Source organism: Oreochromis niloticus, linkage group LG18, assembly GCF_001858045.2.
Source record: "Oreochromis niloticus isolate F11D_XX linkage group LG18, O_niloticus_UMD_NMBU, whole genome shotgun sequence".
Lineage (NCBI taxonomy): Eukaryota > Metazoa > Chordata > Actinopteri > Cichliformes > Cichlidae > Oreochromis > Oreochromis niloticus.
In genome coordinates, this window is record NC_031982.2 from 33325844 (window position 1) to 33343578 (window position 17735).

Consider the following 17735-nt stretch of genomic DNA (forward strand, 5'->3'; position numbering starts at 1 on the left):
AAATCAAACCCAAAGTGAGGATGTAAAAAACCCACATTCTACAAAGTTGTCCTCATAATGCACTAAAACGCACTTGGTCTCCACATAGACATATGTACACACACACACACACACACACACACACACACACACACACACTCATCCATTTTTAATGCTCCATCATTCCTGAGGAAATATTGACAGAACTCTCTTCATCTCCGTCTTACCCTCCCCCTCCCTCCATCAGCACCTCCCCAAAGCCTCATTGTTTCCCATCTTTGCTCTTGTTCCCCTTTTTCTGTATATGCAACCAAAAAAATAAAAATCAGAAAACAGTCTGCTGATGCAAGAAAAATATGAATGACTAACGGTTATAATAATTTTATGTGGTATAAGCAGAAGTATATGGACACCCTAGACCAGGGGTGTCCAACTCCAGTCCTGGAGAGCTGCTGTCCTGCAGCATTTAGATGCGTCCCTACTCCAACACAGCTGAATCAAATGGTCTGATTACCTCTTCAGCATGCCATCAAGTTTGGCAAAGGCCTGTTAACAAGTCAGTCATTTGATTCAGGTGTGTTGGATCTAAAAGCTGCAGGACAGTAGCCCTCGAGGACTGAAGTTGGACTGAAGCTAATTAAGCACTTTTTTTTTTTACTCTTTTATACTTTTTTACTGTATATTGTGAATACAAACACAAGTTGTAGTTTGAAGCTGACTAATAACCAAAAAATAAATTGTCAAGTTTCCATTATTGGATTTAATTTACTTTACAATTCCCACATAAATGGTTTAACCACTTTAGTTCTTATATAACCACTAGTGGTGGATGTGACGTTCCCAAATTCATTACTATTCACATAAAGATCAATAACTGGTACAACTGTGGGTTTAGTCTTCTTTAAATATTCACATATTTATATCTAGATATCAACTAATATTCCATTATGTAAATGGAAAGTTTTCCAGAAATTAACTGAAAGATTTGGGATCTATAAAAACATCAATACACAAAATATGTTTCTGGTGGACTAATTTACAGTTAAAGTTAATGAGAACAAATACACTGACTACGCTGTCAGTGAATCTGTCAGTGTATTTGGTGGTGGGTTGCAAAGTGGCTTTAGGAAGCTAAGGGGCTAAATAATGTGTGCTAAAGATTTGAAAGTAGGTGTGCAGAGCGGTGTCAAATGAGCCATTAGCTTTTATCTGACTGCCTGGTAAAGTCAAGAACAACAGCTTTTGTCTTCTTCACTTGTTCAGAGTCATATCTTTAGTTATTTCTGGGTCCAAATGAGTGACAGATTATTATGCCAGGGTGACTTCCTGATGGGCGATCGTGGCTCAAGAGTTGGCAGTTCGTCTTGTAATCGTAAGGTAAGGTTACCGGTTCGAGCCCCGGCTCGGGCAGTCTCAGTTGTTGTGTCCTTGGGAAAGACACTTCACCCGTTGCCTACTGGTGGTGGTCAGAGGGCCCAGTGGCGCCAGTGTCCGGCAGCCTCGCCTCTGTCAGTGCGCCCCAGGGCAGCTGTGGCTACAATGTAGCTTGCCATCACCAGTGTGTGAATGAATGGGTGGATGACTGGTAAAGCGCTTTGGGGTCCAGGGACTAAGTAAAGCGCTATACAAATACAGGCCATTTACCATGCAAATCTTCTCTAGCACCAGCACTAGGAGTACACTAGCTTGTATCATCTCCTGGTCTCGACTCTGTGATCTTTCTTGTGTAAATGAGTGAAAATATCATCAAATGGCTGAAATGATTCATCCATATCATGAGGTTAGTTATTAATATGCTAATGTGTGGTTTGGATCACTCACAATGAAAAACTCTTGATCCTAACAAATCATGAATGGTGCTGATAAAAAGCTGGAGTGGTAGAGAATTACAGCTTTTGGGTTGTAATCAGTTAACAAGCTTATGTGAACCACAGGTCCAGATTCAGCCAATGTTTGGCCTCCACTGCTGTGGAATAACAGGATCAATGTGTTCAAATCCTTTGAATTTGGCTTCTTGGCTGTGGTGCACTGAGTCACTGGCCTGCTGCCCTGAGGAAATAACAGATCAGAGAAGGTGGCAGGTGCTCTTCACCTCAGGGTGCAATACCTCCCCTCACCACCCACTCACCCTCACCTGCCACCTCACTGAGCCAATCAGATCACTGGCCACCTAAAAGCAATAACCACTGACAAGAAATCCATAACTCTTCCCGGGTTAGGGTCTCCTGCTGGCACCTGCAGAGAGTGCATCTCCAGCAGGACGACATATTGTGATTCAAGGTGAGTCCATCAACATAAATCAGACCAGAGGCTCAGAGCTGTACCGAGGCTGGAGGAGCTCTGGGTGTTGGCACAGACTCTGAAAAACATCACACAGCAAACTGTGACTGCAAATGAGGTTTGCATCTAACACTTGCACCTCATCCTCGGCTCCTCTGAGAGGAAGAAACCTTCAGTGATGGTTCAGAGGAGCTCTGACTCATCACAACGGTGTTTTCATCTCTGCCATAAAAAGATGCTCTGCATATTTGAGAATCAAACATGGGATTAAATATATAAAACTGTGAGAAATCAGTCAGAAAAAGAGGGGAGCTAACAGGCAGCACAAAGCTGGAGGATGTTGATGAACTTTTGGACTCCTTTTTCATGTTTTTTGGCTTTAATTTACTTTTTTTAAAGCTTCTGAGACAAGAAACCTACAACAACACTTTAAAGAGAAAAACCTTTACAGTTACAAATGTCATTTAGAAGCTAATTAACTTTAGGCTAGAAGTTCATTCAAGTGTAAAGTCCAAGTCAGAGTTTTGCAGTCACAAACTGACCAGGAGCATAAAAAGGTTCAAAGTAGTCTCACTTTCACCAACAGTAATGCTATTATGATGCCTTTTAATGAACTCAAAGTAATGTCGTTTTATTTAAGTTTTCATCCATTTTATTCAAAAAGAAAGGAAAAACTTGTCAAAGACTGTGCATGTGGACATGAACCTCCTTATGCTCAGTAGGGGGCGACTCCTCTTCTTTAAATGTACAGAAATATGACAGATGAAGGTGACGTCAGCACACATGTTCTTGATGAGTTCATGCTGTCAGTCACTAATTGGACATCTTACTAAATATAACAGGATATTTATTCTGTGAGTTTTTATCCTGTTTGGGGTAAAACACACAATAAACAGACCCTCAGTCTGTTCTATAAACTCTTAAGTCGAGGGTTACTAATAAGCACGATTACAATAACAATGTCCATATGTGGTAATGTTAGGGAGGAGGTTGGGGTCAATGGATGGGTCATTTTGATGACTCAAATTTCCTATAAAGATGATCATTCCGGTTCATAAGACAACTGCTGTTCATGTTATCTTCTGTTCATATTAATCTTCTGTTACAGTGAGTCATGCTACATTTGTGCTCTTTATCTGCAGCGATTCGTGGAAACACTTTGATTGAAGCATCATCGAGACTTTACTAACCAAACGGTGATGTCACAGGGGCAGAATTCATCATAGCATGTTTGACATACCATGTCAGCACCTACCAGTTTGTAAAGTCCTGCTGTGACTCCCCTTGAGATTAAATTTTTCGCCATCCTGGCGTCTGAAACCAGATTTAATGAGTGAGTGATTACCCAGTGAGCATATCTGGATAATAAGCTTTTTTTGACAAGTACAATTGCCATAATTTATAAAAAGAACTCAGGGTTTTATTGACCTGAAAGAAGAGACTGAGACCCGAAACTCAACAACAGGAAAGTATTTACAGAGGTTCTTCTACAGGACTCGCTTTTTGGCAACTGGAGGTAGTTTCACTGGTAGCTACCAGAAATAATTCAGGTTTACGTCAGTTCTGTGTTGGCTTCACTTTTCAGACCCACAAGCCACATCCATCTTTTATACTGTCTGTCTGGACTATGGGTATGCAGCTTACCCAGACATGCTTGTGCACAGTCCTCTAAAAGAGCAGTATGATGATGCTAGGCATCAGTTAAATAACAAAAAATAAAAAATAAAATGAAAGATGAAAACAGCAGTATGAAAAGAACAAAGAAGAAACGGTCGAGTTTTCACAGTTTTTAAAATGAATTCAAATCAGGAGCTGATGACAATTAAGGCAGGCCTACAGAGTAGCTGGTGACCACATGGAACCACTGTCTGGGAGTAAAGTCAGTATCCCCGACCACTTCCTGTATGGCTGTTGCTTGCTTGTGAAATTGGTCACAAAGAGGTGTTGGGATTTTTTTGGTTTCTGGTAGGCTGCCACAGTTGCCACAGTTTGTATGGAAGATGCCAACGTATCTGCAAACACAAACTACTCACTAAGTGGGGTTGAAACTATGAAAAGTCTGATGCAAGTACAAGTTTGCAAGTTGTTTAATTAAGGCAGAATTTTTGTTTTGAAGGCAACGTCCTACATTTTAAGTTTTCACTACCACTCAGTAGTTTGTGTTTGCAGATGAGTTGGTGTCTTCCATGCAAACTTCAGGTGACCACAGCAACCTGCTACTGACCAAAGCAGTTGTAAGGAGGTTTTTGTTGAAGCACCATGTACCTCATCTTGCTAATGTGATTTATTTCCCTCTCATTTAAATGATTTTTAAATGAACATCCCTACAGGTTATGTGATTCATATAAAGTCTATTATTATGGCGGTGTAGTTGCAGACTTCCTGTTTGATTGAGCTTGATGGGAACTCTTTCTGGTAGTTTTCCGAGTTTTCTGGTAGGTTCGAAGTCTCCCTGCATTTTCTGATGTTTTGATTGTCTTATAGCTTTACCTGATAGTTTCACCCGAGTACTTCAAGGCAGAATGAATTCTGTTGGTTAAGAAAACTATAACAAACTATGGCCTTTTGAAATTTGAGAGTTATTCTATTAGCGATGGATAAACAGCTAAGAAACACTGGATTTAAATTCAGAGGTTATGGCTCATATTGCTCTGTAGCTGGAGGAAACTGATCTGAACTTGAAGTCTCTGAGTCGGTTCACTCTACTTAAAGTTGCAGTACAACAAACTAACTCTGCTTCCTGCCTTGAAAGCTGATTTCTGACTGATGGTATTTAAACCTGCTGTTGGTGCCAAGCAGGCCCTGCGTGTCAGATTATTTCAGGATGTTAACAAGGTGTGGATTAATTTCTTGCGGATTAAAACTGCGGCCCCTGCATGCTTGATTTGCTTCTTAATTGAAAACACCGGTGATTAGATGCATTAATTTGTCTGACACGGTTTCAATAACGAGGCTGATTTATGAAACGGTCACAGTCGTGCAGTCGGCAGTACTCAGCGAGCCCTGAACGCCATCAGTCCTGCATTTTACTACATCAGCAAGTTAATATGAAATAATGACCCACGTCTGCAGCCAGAGGAATAATGCTCAAGCTGGAAGATTTAAACAGCAGCAGTGATGGTCTTGAAGTTAAACAACTTTTTGAAAGTGAGCTGGAAAAAAAAGGAACGAAGAACAAAAAGTTTCAATCAAATAAAGACAATAAGGACTAAACAGAAAGAGAAGTGGACTCATATAAGAATGTATAAATATTTTCTTTGTTATGAAAGAAAACAGAACTAGAAGGAAAAAGTAAAAGAAAAGTAAAAAAAGAGAGAACAAGAAAGAAAGGAGGTAAAACTGAGGAAGGGAAATAAAAAGAGGAAAACTTACAGAGCTGAAAGAAAGATCAAAGAAATCAGGAAAGAAGGAGAGAAAAAGACGAAGACAGAAAAAGAAGAACATGAAACTCCAATAATGGAAGGACAAAAAACAAATCTGGGAAGAAAAGAAAAGTTCAGTAAGGAAAATAAAGAAGAGTCAAATACCAAGAAGTGAAATGAGTACTAAACTTCTTTGTTTCATCCATTTAGAGTGTTTTTCCTTTCAGGGCGGTTTATTGTTGAAGAACGAGCTTATTTCATAATCCACACAGCTGATGGCGACCGTTTTCTGAGATTCAGTGAAGATTTTCCAATCTGGATCGGATCAAAGAGCCGTGGAGGCGTCGGCGGGCGGATTTCTGTCTGAACACAGAGCGACGAAGCTGAGAGCTGCTCGACTCGCTGCAGTCGAGGTCAAAGGTCGTCGGAGCAGCTCAGACTGTTTACAGATCATCATGGAAGCATCAGCAGAAGCTTCGCTGAGCCACGGGGGATGAGCAGCGAGGCTTCAGCTCCTCATCAAGACTTCATCTCACAACGTCTTTTGTACCAAAGCCACAAATGTTTCGTCCACGGAGTCACGAGCACGAGAGGCCACATCTGTTGACTAGGAGTTATTTTAAAAGGCTTTAAATGATGTGATTATCTCATGTGTGCTCCATCAATAAGACCAGTTTATCAGGTTTTAGCTTTTCTTCATAGTAACCTGTGATAGTTATCCTTATGACAGCTGTATGTAATGCACATTTATACTGTCAGACTCAGTTATTGTAAGCAGATCCGACATGCGACTCACCCCTGACCTGGGAGCGGTAAGAAAGCAGAACTCAGCTGAGAGAATTCAGACTCAGAAACGAAAAATGGCGTCAACAAGCTAACTTTAGGTTCATCAAATGGTTCTGACAGGAAAGATCAACACAGCATTTAAATGTCTCAATGAAGAAACCAAAACATGAGGAATCAATCTGTCTGTAAAGTCGGTGACGGTGCCTGATGAGGTTAATCCAACTTTGCAAAGTGAACGATTCGTTTGCTGTGAATTTGTGACTTCAGACTCGGTAAACTCCAAATCATTTTCTTTAACTATTTAAGCCTCCTCAGGTTTATTATGAGAAATGGATTTAACTTCCCGTTTCTTATTCGATCCTTAAACAAGCCTCTGGGGATCGTTGAAACGCCTTCATATTCAAGTTGTGTGTCTTTAAAAGGTCAGTCGGTGTTTATTTTTCTGAACATTGATTAGCTCTGTGTTTGCTGCAGGTCAGGTTTATAGGAAAAAATGGAAACTGAACCATAATTAATGCTTTGTGTGACAACAAATGCCTCGTTTCTATCACACAGGAGGGACCTCTGTTCATCGAAACCCTCCGTTTTCTGTCACAATTGTCTCCAGAGATCCGCTCTCCTCATTGGCTGACAAGGGTGCTGGCGTCACTTATTCACACAGCGCTTCCTGCTGGCCGCCACAAAGCTGCACGTGGAGCTTTGAATCCTCCGCCTCCACCCAGTCGCTCATTCACGTCAGGAAACAGCGTGATGACAGAGAGCTCAGAGAGCTGAACAGACTGTGGGTGGAGGTGCACGCCACCATGATGGAGGTAAATCAAAAGCTTAACAACAGACGCTCGGAGATGTTTTACATTTTCACGTGCAAACACAAAACAAAAATCACAGCTTGGTATCTCATCGCTCGGTGTCAAAGGACACCATTACTGTCAGAAACAGCTCAAAACATGAAGACGCGCAGAGGCAATGATGCGTTCTTATCATGAAAACACACACACACACACTTTGAAATAACTCTCTCCTGATGCAGATAATCACACCAAATATCAGGATTGTATGTGCAACTGAAACAAGCCCAAGAAACTCAATATTTCTTCCTGATCTTAGAGAGGAGTCAGCAACTATTTTGCTTTTAGTCAGAACAAAACACCCCCGCTCCAGCTTCGAACCCATCGTGCACCGTGCAACAGCACCAGTGTAAATGACCAATGTATGATGGGTCATTAAAAAGTTCCAGGAATCAAACACCTCACTGGATTCAAATTTGCATGCAAAAGAGGAACGTAGCCAAAGTGACGTCACCCACCCACATTTTTTAAACAAAATCTTCAGCTAGCACACTAAGAATATCGCTCTAATATCAGAATCTTTATTGTCATTGTAGCAACGAAACACTGAACAACAAACTGAGGCCCAGTTCTCAGTATGGACACCGGTGTAATCATGGCTCAAATAAGTGGATCGGATATCAGTAACAAGCCGCTCGGTTCAGTTCAGTGCTCTGTTTGCTCGTGGGAGAGCTAATGTAGCATGACAGAAACTGAGAACAGCTTTTACTTTGTCTTTCTCTTTCAGCTCCACATGTGCCAGAACATAAGTAGCAGCCAGGTGCTCCTAATCAATGCACCTGATTAACTGATCACGAGCAGGTTTGAGCGCCTCTATAAAAGTGACAGATTTGCTGGTCTGGAGAATTCAGGTGTGTGTTAACAAAACACAATCTTCCCAGGAGTGCACGGTTCAAGATCACGCCATGCTGATCTCAAAGAAAGCGCAAAAAATCCAAAGAGCTTCATTTTAGACTCTACAGGCCTCAGTTAGCATGTTAAAGGTAAAGTTCATAGCAGGACAATTAGAAGACTGAACAAGAATCACTTGTTTGGAAGCGTTTCCAGGAGGAAGGTGCCTCCAAAAAAACATGGAACAAAAACAAAAACGATGTACAAAGAACGATGTTCTTTGGACTGAGGAGACCAGAGAGGAGATGTTTTGGCCATAATGCACATCCACAACTGCAGAAAACCAAACAGTTCAATGCAGCATGAATGCCGTGTAGTGGAAAACTGAAAAAAATCTGAAAACAGCAGAAGAAGGAGAACTATCTGCTGAAAACAATGTGTAGAAGCTGAACTCGTTGCTGAAAACAGCTGTATTTGAAAGGGTACACTGAACAGTGTCAGTAAAGCAGAGTACATGCAAGTTGGGAAGATGTGCAGCAACCGCCACAGGTAGGATTCGGACCTGTGCCACCGGATCTCACGGCGGCTGCTCATCCCACTGAGCCAAACCAGTTCTGGTCCCAAACAAAGATATGATGAGAGAAAAAATGTGCACTGTGCAGAAGAAGCTGAATTGTTATGAAAAGAGGTGAAGAAGCAGAACTTTGTGCTCAAAAGGGGCGAAAAAACTGAAAATTCTGCTGAAAAGGGGTGAAGAAGCTGAAATTTGTCTTGATAAGAGATAAAAAGTTGAACTATTTACTGAAAAAATTGTTGTCACTATTCGAACCCGGGTCTCCCGCTCTGAGAACGGCTGCTCATCTCACCGAGCTAAAACATGGCTCAGTCCGGAAAGCTAAACTGGTGATCACACTTGTAATGTGGTCCCAGTCATCAAAATGGGCCAAAAAATGTCATAAAAAGCTTAATATCTCAAAAAGTATAAAAGTTATGAGCACCAAAAGATATAGCTGGGATTAGCAGAAAGAGATGAACAGTTTAAAGTTTGAATGGTGGAAATCGGCTGAAAACTGAGGGAGCAGTTCACCAGCAAAGGTCGGAGCAACTAGAATAAGGTAGAATAAAGTTTAAAGAGAAACAGGATCTCAACATATCAGCATAAACACTTCATTCAGACTGCCAGCGTGGTGGGGGAAGGGTGATGATTTGAGAACTGAACCCCTCTGTATACCAAAGTATTGTAGAGTGAGGAGGCCGTGTGGCTGACAGCTAAATGCTGGCTAAAAGTAAGTCATGCAACGGTCCAATGATCCCAAGCTGAGCTGCAAATCTCCAAGAAATGGCTGAAAAAGAAAATGCACCAAAGTCCCGACCTCAACCTGATTTAAATGTGAGACCTCAGGAGAGCTTTGCATAAACGAATGCTGCAAAAACCAGTTAAGTGAAGTAACGCTGTAAAGAAGAGCGTGAGAGACTGATAACGTCATGCAGAAGTTACTGCTGCTGAAGGAGGTTTAACACAGCACTGCATCATGGGTGTAGTTCTTCACAGGACTGCAGAGAGTCTGGGTTGGGCGACGGGGCTCTCTGCAGTCTTAAACAGGCCTTAGAGGGACTGAACTCTAAGCTGCAACAAGCCTGATAAAACTGCATCGTGTTACTGTATCAGCACCTCTGCTTCAGCATGCAGTCAGTCATAAACGAGTTACAGTTACAGCCTCATTCTGTGATTTAAGATGAGATTAGCTTCAACGCATCAACCTGAGCAGCTTTAAACTGCCCACAGAGCTCGTGTAAAGCAATCGTGTAATCTCGTTACGCCTTACCGGGGCACCTGCCCAGGTGTTTGACATCGATCTGCTCCTGCTTCATGCACGAGGCCTCTCTGACCAGGCAGGGGTTGTTGTAGGAGTTTCCGTCAGTGGCGCACACCGGGTTTTCATTGTGACCGCTGCAGTCGATGTTACATATGCACCTGAAGGAGAGAGGAGTCGAGTCAGGAGAATAAATGTTGTGTCTTCAGTCTGAATGCGTCTCTGCCACACAATCATTAACTGAAGTGCGTTTAGAGGAACGAAGATGCTGCTCATTAGTCCTCCACAGACCGGCTGCAGATACAAAGAACTAATTTCAATCCCTTTCAAGAACTCCTTCACTCGTGATTAATGGTTTCAAATTTACTCCCAGAGTTCAATGGTGGGACCTAAAAAAAGAACTTTTTGACTCCTATTTGAGTCGATTTTATAGTCTTGTTTCGCTACACTTAATAAGTCAAGTCGAGTTCATTTATGTAGCCCAATATGCCTGGAAGGGTCTTGCAATCAATACAGTATAAAAAGCCTGTTGTCCTTAATCAGATCAGAAAATCTTCCTTAAAAAACAACTTATAGGTAAAAATATGGAGGAAACCTCACAGAGAGAAACAAATATTTTGCTCACATAGAAATCAGGACCTTTATTTACCTCAACTACAAAAGTCAAAAGGCCTTGGAGATGGATCTTATTTGTAAATCTCTCAAACAAAGTTTGCAGTGTAAGTGTGTAAAAGCCTCACTTCAGTTTTCATCTGCACTTTATTTAAGTGGATTTTTCCAGTGTCATATTTGTTAGTCCTAGAGCAGCTTTGCATGATTGACAGCCCAAAATAATCCTTCTTTATCTCATACTGGGCCTCAGTTTATCCTGTCTGAAACAAGCTGTTTTACTTCCTGTAAGCTAACTCTCTATGATTGGCTGCTGCACACAAACAGAAGGTTTCCCTCGATGACAACAGGAGACTGAAGCTTTGGTGTTGTTGGTGTCAGTTTGTATTTACAGTACACAAACCTCGTGGGTGAGCTTTGTATGAATGTTACGAGTCGAACACTCACCAGACGTCCTCCGAGTCTTCGTCACACTCTGCTCCGTATTTGCATGTGCTGCACTTGGTGAACTTCTTCCCGACGTCTGAGCCTGAGCCCTCGTCGTCTGAGGGGTGCAAAGAAGAAAACTTTAAGAATGACTGGGCCTTTAAACAATAATGATTATTAATCTGTTTCTTTTTACAGTTTAAGTTACTTTTTGTAAACCCCTTTTGGACCAGAAGACGGTGCAGTGAGCAGTGATTTATACCAATATGTACCAATATTAGTCATGGAAGCATTAGCTCAGTTTTTGAAGAAAATTCTACAAAATACTATCACACACTGGTATTATGTAGTTATGCTATATGGAGGGTTTTTTTTTTTATAAAGGAACACACACATTAGATTCCTTAGGGGTCATTTTGAGACAGGACCCCCTTTCAATCTCCGGTCGCGACGGGAAAATGTTGTTTCCCAACCAGTTGGCGACTATCTGGCAACCACTGGGTGAAAGGGAAAAATGTGCATTACGACGGGTTGCTGGCAGTCGCTAACGGGAAGCTGACTGTTGCACCAAAAAGTTCCTTGTGATTGCAACTTCTACTATGACGGAAGTGTGTGTTACCACTGAAACCAGCACATTTCAAGAAGTGCAGCTTTCACTTTAAAGGTGAGCATTTTCCATTTCTGGTTTGTCTCACATTTCTCGAGTGTCACTGCAGCTCAGAAAGGAAATGGGCAACCGGTGTTTTTATTCCTGTGGGGCCAAACCTTAGGCCAGGAGTGTCCATCTCCAGACCTCGAGGGCCGAAGTCCTGCAGGTTTTAGATGTGTCCTTGATCCAACACTGATTTAAATGGCTAAATTACCTCCTCAACATGTCTTGAAGTTCTCCAGAGGCCTGGTAATGAACTAATCATTGGATTCAGGTGTGTTGACCCAGGGTGATATTAAAACCTGCAGGACACCGGCCCTTGAGGCCTGGAGTTGGACACCCCTGAATTAGGCAGACGAGTACATGAACATTTTTAGCTAAAATGCTGCCCCTGGTGGTGAAAGTTTTACTCAGTTCACAGTGATTCACTCTGATCCAAAAGTTCAAGGCCTGAACTGATACATGCTGGGTTTGTTTCTACTCTTAACTCTGTATGAGATTAAAGAGAGGGGATTTCCCTAATATGGTCATCTCAGGCACAGGAAGTCCCACCCACCTTCTGTTTATCTGGTGCCTTAAAGAGAGCTAAAACAGCTTGTTTCATACTGCAGGTGAAGCAGAATAGGCCCTCTGTGTCACACTGAGTACTGGTGAACCAGACATTGACCTGTTTGCTCTTCCTATACATGAACCCAGGACCTGTGACTGTTTAAACACAGTTATAACGTCTGAATAAATTCAGCTTCACCGTAAAGGCAGGCTGTAAAGGAGGAACCAGTGAAGAGGTGTTGTTGAACACTGTCACTGAGGAGCGGAGATGAGAGCTTGTACTGTGAAAAGTGTGCCGTTATTCACCTGCGACACTCTGCTTGTTGTTTCTCCAAAAAACTCGTTTTAATTTCAGCGCGCCGTCTGTTTTGCTCTGCTGGCTGTGAAACTCTTTATTCATCACTTTCCCCTCATACTTAGCTTTTATTATTATTAGTTGTGCACATCTTTCCATAACAGAAACCTGATTTCATTTCTAGAACAACCTCCAGCTCACATCAGCTTCTGTTCCGGTGAGCGCCGCCGTGCCCTTAACACCGCAGGCGCCGTTTTCCACCATCAACACGCGACACGGCTCACGCGCTTTTCTATCAGACACAGCTGAACGTGTGAAGAGGCTCCCGAAGCTTATTGGCCAAATGGAAACAGAGACAACGCGTTATCATCTTATGATATTATTATTATTACCATTACAGGGGGATGCGTTTAATACCATCTCGCATGACGGCGTCTATTTTCCAGCAGGGAGCGAGTTCAGAGCAGATGAGGCGGTAACAACCCACAGCATCAAATATCAAAGAGCCGCGGGGATTATCCCAACCCGCCTTTCATCAAGGGAGCAGTTTTCATGATTCATCAAGTGTAATTTTGTCATGTAATAGAGGAAAAGCTCAGAGCCATCAAGGGGACGGAGATTAATCCGCAGGAAATGTAACGAGCATCCTCAAAGCTGCACCCGGAGCCATTAAAACATCTATTCAACCTAAAAAATCCAAAGAAAGGTGAGATCAGAGCTGCAGCTCCACTGCAAACAAGCAGCACCCTCAAAAACACTGAAAACAATACGTCCAAGTACATACACGAGTACATGTATAAGCAAAAGAGCCTTTACTCCACAATCACAGTGTTGAACAAAATCACCAAACACTCATCTTTAAACCTTCAGTCTACTCTGATTATTACAGATTTAGATTTAGTAACATTTAAAATAAAAATATCAGAAAAGGAAGAATAAAGATTTCAAGGAAGCTTTAAATAGAAAGTAAAAAAAGTCCTTCAACTCTAGAAGTTGCTTTTGAAACCAATCCCAGAGGATTTTATTCTGAAGGGTTTTCATTTAGGATGAATCAGATGATAATCCTTTTAGTCTAATTCTGCACCTGCATCAGATTCATCCACCTGATTACCTCGTATCCAAGTTTAAAAGATCATATGTTCCTTTCTACTTCCAATTTTAAAATTTTATGAGAATTCCTAGATTTGTATTATTGTTGTCAGTGTTTATTGTAATGACTTCTCACAGCCCATTTGCAGTACCTTCATGGCCCACTGCGGGGCTGCGGGCCACGCTTTGGGAATCACTGATTTAGTTAATTTGATTTGGTCCAAATTTAACTCGAGGTTTTATTACTTGTTTAAAAAGATGCTGAAAAAGTGACTCAGATTTATCACCAACTTTTAGGTTTGGCTGAAAGGTGAATGATGATGTCGGCTTTTTAGGATGCTGGAAGACCTCCGTATGCATACAAAGCCTCTGAGCAATTTTCTACTCTGATGGTTCCTGAATGATGTGGAAGGCCAAGCTGTGCTTTAGTGGTCGCGGCTGCTTAGACTGCTGCCCCGCAGACCCAGACCTGATGGACGGTGGGTGGAGGTCCAAACAGTAACCACAGACTAAATAACTGGATTCAGTTTGGTTCAAAAGGTTAACTAGTGAGTCTCAATCAAACACAGCTGTAGTTTTTAATTTCAACAGTTTCATCTTTGAAATACGACTGTAACAGGAGCATAAACACACCGGTGTCTCGAGCACTCGCCAACACTTTTATTGTCTCCACAGACTTTAAAACCACAGCAAACACTGCAGTGGAGACATATACGGTACACAGCTCATAATGTCATACTACTTTCCTTGAAATGTTTATTCACTGATGATACCAGGCTAAATCTATCCTTAACCCTTAAATTTAAGCAGGTGAGAGGTTGTGAGTTAATTACTCCAGATCATCATCAGTCAGTTCAGCGATGATGATAGCTGGTTTATTTCCATTTGTCTGTCTGTGAAAGGAAGCAAGCATCTGTCTGCACATGTCGCACATCAGCAACCGTTACTGTGAAATATTGTTTCACATAACAGGAGCTGGTCAGGAGGACTGTGGCAATATCTGAGTTTTAGTTTATTTATAAAGTGCTTTTCACAGACATGTGTCACAAAGCGATGCATAACAAAGTAAATAAGAACTGTAAAAACTATCAAATCAAGACCAAAATCAACGCAAGAATAGAAATATTCACAGACTGAAAGATTCCATCCTCCGTGTTCTTCAGTCTCTAAAGAAATGAACAAATTCTGAGCCTGCGATCGAAGACTGCGAGCTGCAGTGTGTTTAAGAGAGGCTGGGATTAAAAGATTGTGGCTCAGGAAGTAGCGCAGGAAAGGTTGGTGGTTCAATCCCTGGTTGCTCTAGTCTACATGCCAAAGTATCTCTAGGGAAGATACTGAACCATCTGAGAGTGAATGGTAGAGAGAAAGCATTTAGTTGTAGATGTAATATATGTGATGTGATTTCTCTAAACAGGGCGTTTCAGTGTTCGTGTCGCTCGTTACAGCCACATTTATAGAAGCTTTAAATAAAAAAAGTATAATTAAAATTCCTAACTGTACAATTTAAAAAACAAACAATTACAGTGTTATTTAAAGTATTATCCTCTGTGGTTTATTAACACAGCCAGACGCTGCTGTTTTATTATTAATGTGTGGCAGCCAGAAAACAGCTGGCCACTCATTAAAAAAGGCGAAGCCTCTCTGACAGCCTGTAGCATGTTCATATTATTATGTCCACCTCTAGACACACAGAGCTGCATTATGAGTAAGGATGGAGAGGTCGCGCTCTTATTATTTCTTACTTATTGTGAGAGTTCGACAGCAAGAGCATGATTAAAATGACTGGTGAAGACAGACGCTGCAGTGTGTGTGTGTGTGTGTGTGTGTGTGTGTGGGCCTGCTGGCTGACAGAATGGCCTGCTGTGTGTGGATGTATTGAACACGGAGAGCTCAGCTGGGGCTCGGAGGCTGCCGATCGATTGACGAGGATCTGCAGCAGAGAAGCTCCTTTGTTTCTGTTCGACTCTGCTGACAGCAGGACGCCGCTGCTCCACACAGTCTCCACCCACAGCCTGACACACAGCGACTGCACCAACAGCTAAAGCCTCCTCATATCCACACAGTGTCACATCTGGATTTTCATGTTTCATCGTTGAATGGGCGTAGAAGGGGTGTTCTCTCTGTGTATGAGACTTTGTGTCTGCATGCATGTACATAATTTATGTAAAGACAGATGCATACATGCGCAGGTACCAGGCTGTGTACAGAACCGCGCTCAACAGTGAAGGAACTTCGCATCCCATAATGCACTGCAAATGCAGGATTTTAAAGCAAATGACTTCCAGTATTTCCTTATGCAAAGTGTTTCAGTATCATAGTGTTTAGTATAGTTTTGTTCTGTTGTGTATGTGCGTACCTGTTTATACAGCTTTGTGGGGACCAAAAGTTGAAATGTTACTATACTTGTGGGGACCAACAGTCACTTTTGGGGACAAAGTGCCTGTCCTCACGAGTTTGAAGGCATTTTTGAGACTCAAAATGTGGTTTTAGTGTCAAGGTTACAATTAGGTTATGGTTAGGTTTAGGCTGAGGGTTAGGCATTCATCTGTGATGGTTAGGGTTGGGGTAAGCATTATTTCAATTAGATGTCCTCAGTAAGATATCAAAACACTCAAATTGTTTCTCAAATTTCATGCTTGCCACTCAGCCCGACCTTGGTGGGTTTAAACATTGCCATGGTAACAGCCACCTCCATTAATCAGATAAATCAGTGTTTCAATTTAGAATTGTGGGTAGAGTAGTTCTTTTCCCTGACATCACAAATAAAACGTTGATATCTTAGAGACTTGTGTTTTCTACAGCAGCCGTTTCACTGTTGTGACTCTAAATAAGTCTAGTTTAGATGGTTACAGCTCATAATTATGAGATAGTGGACGTCTCGCTTTTTTAGAATTTTGTCATTCAGATATCATAAAGTTCAGGATACTTTGAGTGTCACGTCTCCTCCTTTCATAGAGGATTTCATAGATGTTAGCGAGTGTTAGCCACGGTTGGCATTAAGGCGTCACAGCTAAATGTCACATCTTTTGGATCCATCCACATGTAGAAATCAGCCCACGTGCTTCATTAGAAGCTGGCTATCCTCTGGCTAATGTTAGCTAACACTAGCTAAACACACCCATAACACAGAAAGAAAAAGCCAGCTAGCTAATATAGCTAACCATAACTATAATTTTAACCACAACTTTGTTGTTAACATCGCCAGGATGTTATCAGCTGGTTATTTTTGCCCTCATGAAAAGTTATTTGTGATCTGTGGATGTTGCTTTAAACATCCCATCTGTTTGGATTTCTGTGGAAAAATCCATCTTTGTGGAGTCTTTCATTTAGAAATCAGTCCTCAAGCTTTCCAAGGCAACTGAGAGTCAAGGAAGGTGTCATTTCTTTAAGCTGCGTTACAATCGATTCACACTTTAGCAATAATGAAAACTAATTTAACACACGGAAAATATGAAACAGTAAACTCTTAGGGATCCACTGAATCTGATTTTCTGATCATCCCACCCTTAAAACGGTTTTGTGTCCAGAAGTGGACAGAGATCAGGTCTTCATCCTCCTCCTCCTCATCACATCGCTGACATCTGTTCAGTTTCAGACCAGGAGGCATCGAGGTTCAACACACACACACACACACACACACACTACAGAGGCAGGAGAAGGCTAATTAGACGTCGACAGAAAAGGTTAAAGTATCAAACTGACAGCTCAGGGTGGAGGCTGAAAGCAGCAGGTCGCCACCCGGGAATCATCCACAGCATCACGTGTTTAATCCAGAGTCTGTTATCATGAAACTAATACGTTTAGCATGACTGTGGATGAGGACAGATGTGACAGTCAAAGACAAAGGAAGGAAACAATAAGAGCAGCTTTAAATGATTAATGTGACACAGAATTAAAAACTATAAATTATATTCCAGCTACTGTGCGATCAGCGCTGACGCTTAGTGCCAAAAATGTCTCAGAGAAGTTAATGGGTTTGTTGAAATGAAACCTTGTGCGTGACTCGAGCGGCTGAGGTATTTCTGTTCTAACGCAGACGTTATTTATTGGATGAATTATTCACGGCTTGTACAGCTGATTTGTTTGTTGTTGTTTGTGAATGTCAGGCTTCGTTTTATCAGTCCCGAGCAGATGCACTCACTCCTCCTGTGAAATGGTGTGAAAAACAGCAGTGACCTGCTGTTACGGAGCCTTTTTAAAAACATTCAGCCGTGTATT

The 17735-nt window shown here is 41.7% G+C and overlaps 1 protein-coding gene across 1 annotated transcript in view; it reads right to left on the reverse strand.

Moving 5' to 3' along the window:
• The window catches only part of tmeff1a (transmembrane protein with EGF-like and two follistatin-like domains 1a), a 114826-nt gene that overhangs the window by 11836 nt on the left and 85255 nt on the right, over window positions 1-17735 (reverse strand). Inside the window, exons 5-6 of the mRNA XM_005457649.4 lie at window positions 10957-11053; window positions 9913-10061 (exon numbers count right to left, since the gene is read on the reverse strand). Coding sequence (XP_005457706.1) covers window positions 9913-10061; window positions 10957-11053 — 246 coding nt within the window. The remainder of the gene's footprint in view (window positions 1-9912; window positions 10062-10956; window positions 11054-17735) is intronic.